The following is a 7610-nucleotide window of genomic DNA, read 5'->3' on the forward strand; positions in this document are numbered from 1 at the left end:
TCTAAGGGGGCATTGCATCGAACAGTTCAGTCCCACGGGGATCAGCAAAGAAAAACATAATTATGCTATTTAGCCGGCTGATGTGTCGCAATCACTGTTCCAGCACACTCTGTCAGATTAAAATAGAGGGCCCGAATAGAGGACATTAAGGCTGAGGGAATTTTATAAACCCCAGGGGAGATTTCAAACTGGAGAAGGGGAAAGTAAACTATAGAGATTAATGGCAGCCATAAACAAGAGCATGCTGTCCCACTTCAGTGGAGGTCACAACAGCACCAATAATAATAATAATAATAATAATAATAATAATAGTGATGATGATTATAGTAAGAATTTTGTATAAAATTCAGTTTACAGTTAATATTTGTTAATACCTCATAGTTTGTGTGTGTGTATAGACTATATATGTATGAAACAAAGATTTCATAAAGAACATTGAGGCCTGATACCAAGGCTTAGTGGCCTACAATTGTTGGAATACGGAGCAAGCTTTCAAATGCTGATGAGGTAATAATAATAATAATAATAATAATAATAATAATAATAATAATAATAATAAAAATAATGTGTTATTTTTGATAAGTAAATAAATAAAACATGAATAAACCATAGGGAAAAAAATCTTTCATTTCTTATCTGCAGTGTGTCAGTGGGAAACAGCCTTATGTTTTTTTGTTCTGCATGTCGGTCAAATATGTAATTCATGCCTTTTTTTTGTATCCACTCGTGAAAGTTGCTATAATCCTCATAATAACTGTGATCATTGTGTGTGCCCCATTGGCTCCACTTCTTTTTAACCAGGCCATTTGATCAGGGATGGGTTTCCGTGACGGATTAACAAAGAGTCCCCCTGAAATTAGGAGCAAGTGTGACACCTACCTGCAGAAGTTGGAAGAGTTAGAGGACAGTGCCTTGCTACCGGCTTCAGTGTGTCTGTCTATCCGTGCAGTGTGCATCACAGCTTTCTCCCTTTTGTCCAAACAGCTATGTTTCATATCTAACGCGCCATTAAAGAGACTCTCCATTAATGATATATAATAGGGCAGTATGTTCTAAATGCATGGTCGCGTCCCTCTTAACAGCTTTGCCACGCCTTGGAAAATAGTAATGAGGTCTAAATTTGGCATAAAATCGAGCTCATTACCGGAGTTCACCACCTGATTGCTCTGCATAAAACACGATAGGTAATTGGGTTAAATGACTGTGCCTCGGTGTTGTTATTATATCAATATCTACTTTTAGGATCGTGCTCAAGTAAAAGAAAAAAGAAAAACAGAGGCCCTGGGTGAATTTAAAAGATCAATATGAACTGGTGATAAGCCATAGAACAAATATGTACGTTCGTGTTGTTTCAAGCATTTTAAGAAAAAAAAATACTCTGCATATTTGCACCAACAACAACAACAACAACAAAAACCCCGAAACTGAGCCCATTAGTTGTTTAGATATCCCATCATCCTTAAGCTAAATGTAGGCCTTTTCCTTCCACGGTGTCTCCTCTCACTACCACAATATTTTGAAATGATAATTGCCATTGAAACATCTGTCACGGTGCAAAATTGTATTAATATTTCGTATAGATCACATGTCCTTCAGACACACATCAGGTCATTCCAACTGCTCCCCCAAATAATCGCTGCACAAGTATGTATTTTTTTTTCCATAATTTACTTCAAAGATAGTGTGTTGTCCATTTTAAATACAAAAATGCTACATTAAATATACATGTTAGTCTTTAATACAAATAGACTCAGGCGGCTGCAGCGATTAAGACCATTCTTGTTACATTTTAGGTTTAACCATTCAGAAACTAAAAATTTGAGGATAAGCATTTACTCAGAAAATAACTGTTCTTAGAATTTGCTTCATCATTCTTTTTTCTTTTTTATGCAACCACAAAAAATAAATAAAAGTCCGCGGTGAGTGGAAAATATCAGGTATTAAATGTTTGACATACCTTTCTTTAGTTCATAAGGGGAGTCTTTACAAAGATCTACCTGCGTTTGGCCTCTGACTTTCTGGCTCTCCCTTACCAAAGCCTCTGCTCTATTTAACACAGTCTGGTTTAATCCATTGAAATGTGCCGTGGAGCCCGTGGTTACCGAGCCGTGGTTACTGTGAAGGTGTCCAAAGCTGCCACCATAGTTCGTGTAGCCGGGGTAGAAAGGGGAGGTGTAGTACAGAGGCCTGGATAGGACCGTGCTGTTGGGGAGCGGGCACTGAGGGGAGGACCGTGATGGAGACGCGTTGGTGCCCATTACTGCGCTCTGACCCAAACCGGGACAAGCCTGTGGCGCCTCGCCGCTGCCCTTACACCTGTCTGATGACGTGGCGATCTCCGCAAGGGACCAGAGTTTGGGTTTGGGGGCCGAAGGGGGCGAGTGGATAACAGAGGTCACGTTGCTGGTCACCGTACCCGGTGCATGGCTCAAATCTGACGGCTTGTCTTGTTGCGCAACGGTCTGGTTCCCCCGGGGCACCGCCGAGGGAGACGAAGTGGTTGGTTTTGAGGAATCCGGCAGCAAGTCTGTAGTCCGCTCCTCCTGGTCTTTTAACTCCGAGTCGCTCAGAAGAGGATCCGTGTCTTTGCCATGGCTCTCCTCTTTAAATCTGTCACAGCCTATGTCCCCTGGGTTCAGGAGTTTATGATCTAAAGCACAAATAAAGATCAGAATTACTGCCAAATAAGCCCAACATTAAAACGCTGCTAACATATGGTTTAGGTAATCGTGAGGCAAGTGAACAGCAAATGCAAAATGAAATCGGATCTATAAAAATAATTGGGCTGCTTATGCAGGTTTTCCTGAAAAACAGTTATTGTGTATGCCATAAATTGACCTCATAAAGATGTGTGCCAGCCTGAAAAGGTGAATGAACTCCTTTCCACAATTATGAAAGAGTATAAACAGTGTTGCACATGCACGAACAACGTGCTACAAATTAAAGGCTGATCATATATCATGCTGACTGTTTTCATTTAAAATATATTTTCGGTATATCATGTAATTTTAAATCCTTAGTATGATAATAAGAATTAAAAAATGGTTAAAAACGAGAATATAATTATCATACAATGGCAGTGATTTTTAACCAAATACCGGCGCAGCAGAGCAGCTGTATCCTTATTATGCAGTTAAAGATAAATTGACTGCTAAACACTCTGCGTCACCAGCAATTTCAGCCCCTGAGAAGTCAAACGAGGGGAGTTCAAGGTGATTATTATTTAAAGCAATTGTCCCATTATAAATAATATACCACCATTAACCAGCAATCAATTTTGCACCCTGAGTGGAAACGACTGCGATGAAAAATTGATGATTTTTTTTCTCCCTTTTCTTCCCCCCCCTGCACCACCGACCTGCTTCTGTGTCTGTGGAGTCTCCCTTGTCTGTGGGCTTGTTTGGCTCGTCGTCGTCATTTTTCTCCAAATCAATATTCTCGTCCTCCTCCTCGTCCTCGCTCCGGTTCCGGGGGGTCCAGGTCATCTTGTTCTCCTTCTTTAGCCTCCTCCTAGCGTTGGCGAACCAGGTGGACACCTGGGTGAGGGTCATTTTGGTGATGATGGCCAGCATGATCTTCTCGCCCTTGGTGGGGTAGGGGTTTTTGCGGTGCTCACTGAGCCAGGCCTTCAGGGTGGCAGTGGCGTCCCGGGTTGCGTTTTTACGGTATGCTGGGTCACCGTAAGGGTAGGTGCCCAAAGGTGCTGCATAAGGGTGGTATCCTATTGAACCTGCCATACCCGTAGTGTGGTCATAGGGAGAACTCTGAAAAAATAATGATAATAAAAAAAAAAAATGTAAACGTGTGTTTAAGTTCAGCCACATTCACTTTTTTCCAAACTGCTTCGCAATAGTTAAAAAGCAAACGAACAGGAACACACACATACGTGCACACGCATAGACACATGCGTGCGCACATAAACACATGCACACACGCGCACACACACACACAGACACACACAAACACACGTACACACGAATACGATGGCTTTAATCCAGTAGTTCAAGTTTGGGATAATTGTTTGTGGAGTTTGTCTGAACTTGACTGGAATATAGTTTTGTGTTCCTGTGTATTTTTATTTGTATTAACAAGATGTCAGCCTAAATCTGCAATTATCCTCGCTATTAAAATAGTAGAATTTGCAGTTATGCTTATGTGTTGACATTATGCATGACGGGCCTATATAACATTCTGTTTCTTTTCCTATTCTAATGGGATCAGCCTTTGTGGTATAACTATCGGCCTGCACAACCAGTTTGGATAAATGACTTGTGTTGCTATGAGATCAGTCACTGAGAATACAACAGCCAAAAAAAAAAAAAAACTGTCTATTTTTTCCAAAAGTTTTAACGTTTAAGTTTCACAAGACGCACAACTAAAGGAAAGAAAAGAATCAGATACAGTGACCTAAATTGTATTCAGACCGCGCGTTGTACTCAGTTGAGAGCGTAGAAGCTCCGGCAAGGCATTGGCTACTCTTTGGAATAAAAAACTACAGTTTACTTAGGGACCACATAATAACACAGTACTCAGTAAAATTAGTTGTGTTTGCTCAACAACACGATTTCTGGACCTGCCATTCTGTCATTGTATATCCATGCGCTCATCAGTGACGCACATTTCTTCCTAATCGCTGGTCTCCTCACACACAGCGGACACTCAAGTCTTTTAGAGCAAGCTAACGTCCTCGTTTTTTTTTATTACTATGAATAATCACCTTTAGTTTACTCACCACGTACGAGGTGAATGTGGCAGCTGCCGCCGCGTCTGCACTGTATGGTAAGTGGGAGTTGTAGCCTGGCGAGGCGCTGGTGAACGCAGTAGATCCGGCATAGGGCGCAAAAGCAGATCCCGAAGAGGATCTTCCAAGTTCCTCCGTTCTGGGTCCGGATATAACGCTGGTGCTGTACGCAGGGCATGAATACAGGGCTAAAGAAGCGGACGGCTGGTACAAGTAGCCCTGAGGATACGCCATGCTGGAGCCCGGAGAGTATAAGCCACTTAACTTGCGCACTTTCCCCCCTTTATTTTCTCATGCGCTGCTGTCGGGGCGCATAGAGCCGTGTGTCTGCAGACCCGCTGTCTGTCCCCCCTTCTAAATGACAATGGTGAGGACAAAAAAAGTCAAAGTGACTAAATAAAAAAAACCTAAAAACGGTTTAGATACTGATTTGATTATTTTGGTCGCTGCCAGCCAGTCAGCCACTGCTCGTCGGATGTTTTGCCTCGTTTTGTTTTTCTGTTGCTCCCTTATCTGAGTTGCATGGTCGCTCTCATGCCCGTGCAGAAGTTTTTTTTTTTACCCGTCGGACGGGGGCTTTGCTTGGGAAAATGTCCTGCCAAGATGCTAAGTTGGAAATTGAGGATCCTGACGCCTACTACGCTGCACACTATGCTCCTCCTCTCGGGGTGTAGTCACCGAAGGAAAAGGCAAGCTTATGTTGGGTAACCACAGCCCTGCCCAAACCCATGCTCTCTCGCTCTCTCTCTCTTTCCCTCCCTCCCTCTCTCTCTCCCTCCCGTGCTCCCTCTCTCTCTGTTCCTTCCTCACCCCATCCCTTCTCTCGCGTTAACTAACAATCATTCCCATTCTCTATTTCTCTATTTTTTCCCTCTTTAACAAGGCTCGTTGCAGTAAGTCTCAAGTGCGTCTGGCAGCCCCCCCCTCCCCACCCCCCTTTTGGATGGCGACATCATGCGAGTCTGTCAACTCCCAACTTTCTTCTTTTTTTCCTCCAAATACGAAGCCGTCACTTTCACACTTGATCAATAACAAATCGGCTGTTGTGTGCCAGGATATGGGCTTGCAAGATACCGGCAGGAATTAAAAAGGCGCTCCAGTGCTGTGCTCTCTTTTTTGTTATTCTTCCTTTGTGCGTAAAAGAAAAAAAGTCGTCATTTTAAATATGTGCGTTATATCAACAGACTGGCGCTCCGTGATCTCCGTGTTAAATTCCGCAGTGGGAGTTTCAGATGGATTACTGCTATTGTGCATTGTCGACTTTCTAACGCCAGACTCAGATTGCATTGGTAAGATATGTGACAGCTGAAAAGTGCAAGTAAGATGGCGCAAATCGGCGCTCGACCGAACGGCTCTATCGGAACAGTTATTGAATGCCAACAAACTTTTTCCTCGCTGACATTTGGGTGTTGTGGTTTGTAGAAGTAGCTATGTTTAGTCTGCGCCGCCACTTGTGTTTGAACGATTTACTGTGGCGACGGTTAAATAGTTTTTGTAATAGATCCTGGAATAAACCAGTCAGACACACACACTCAGAAAGTCATAAACCCTCAAGCCAGGGCAGATTAGTGCCAACTACACCAAATCCGCCTGGACCAGTGGATGTAATCTCATTTGATCACAGCAGATATATTTCTTTGCTGAAATATTGGATAGGTTGTTTAATATGTCACTCTTACCTTTTTATATTTAATGGGCATTGGACAACTGCCAAATGTCGATTTTTTAAATGATCCATAAAATAGAAATATTAAAATAATTATTATTAAATAAATTATTATTATTTGTATGTTTATTGTTTTTAGGTGGTATTATTAGACATATAGTAGTAGTAGTCTAGAATTTCTAATAAACACATAAGACATTCAAAAATAACTATCAATTTCATGGGTTGTGGATGACTAAAGTAGCGCCAAGAAATAGTGCTGGGCTATATTAATTATTTTTAACAGTGTTTCTAATAGGCTGTCTAAGAGCTGCTTTCATTCTGGTGATTGACTTTCCAGTTCAAGTCTCAGATAAGCCGAAAGGGATCGCTGTAGGCGCTGCTAAAGAGTGTGTGCACACACTCACGTGTTTTTTTTTTTTTTTTTTTACGCTCTGAAAACCTCTAGAGAGCAAAGAATGATGACGCTGGTACAGTGTGAGCCGACGCAGACTTAAACACACACACATAGACGCACACAGAGGGGGAAAGAGAGAGAGAGAGGAAAGAAGGGAAACAGAAAGAAGAATGGATACACAAAGCGACCCTACAGTAGAGCCTAATCAGATGACAGTGATACTATGAGACCTAGTTTCACAGCCTTTAGACAGTCAACTAATTACGGCAACTTTTTTTCTTCCCACAACAGCAGCTACAACAGTGACAGTAGCTGGTAGAGACAGTTATCATCCTTACTGGAGTTACGTTATGAAAAAAAAAGGCAAAATACAGCCTCATTAGCAGACACAGGTACATTCTTCTCACAGTGACAATATCGTCCGTCATCCCGTGATGTAAAAAGAAAACTTCCACATTGTAGAATACGTGCCGCAGGGAGCTGTTGCAAAGTGCCATGCAGAATTAATGTCATTACGCATTGCATTTATCTTGTGCTTAAAAAGATGCGAGTGAAGTTTAGAGACGAGAAGAGAGCCTCGGATGAAGAGGTCTGTGTCATGTGTCCTCCTTAATGCGTTTCTGTTGAGAGTTGCTCTGTGAAGTAGGAGGAGGACCCATAATTTGAGATCACGGAGCCTATAATAGGAGTAGGTTATGGCAAGTGCTACCACCTCTCTGCACTGCACTGGTAGAAGAAGAGGTGTAGGTGAGTATAGTTTTGCTCATTTGCGGGTTTTTTTTAATTATTATTTCAAGGTGGAAAAC

The 7610-nt window shown here is 42.1% G+C and overlaps 1 protein-coding gene across 2 annotated transcripts; it reads right to left on the reverse strand.

Moving 5' to 3' along the window:
- Positions 1–1647: 1647 nt before the first annotated feature.
- Positions 1648–5479, reverse strand: irx5a (iroquois homeobox 5a). 2 transcript variants are annotated; one of them, XM_085765676.1, is made up of 3 exons: positions 4733–5479; positions 3359–3764; positions 1648–2650 (listed from the first exon to the last, which is right to left on the reverse strand). In XM_085765676.1, exons 1-3 carry the CDS (start codon positions 4973–4975, stop codon positions 1941–1943), a joined length of 1359 nt encoding a protein of 452 aa, XP_085621802.1. In that variant the 5' UTR covers positions 4976–5479; the 3' UTR covers positions 1648–1940. The 2 variants fall into 2 exon arrangements, with proteins under 2 accessions (XP_085621802.1, XP_085621795.1); XM_085765669.1 differs by having other exon boundaries at positions 4718–5338.
- Between the last annotated feature and the right edge of the window lie 2131 nt (positions 5480–7610).

This window comes from Trachurus japonicus, chromosome 3, assembly GCF_045865225.1.
Source record: "Trachurus japonicus isolate A0001 chromosome 3, Traja_1.0".
NCBI lineage: Eukaryota > Metazoa > Chordata > Actinopteri > Carangiformes > Carangidae > Trachurus > Trachurus japonicus.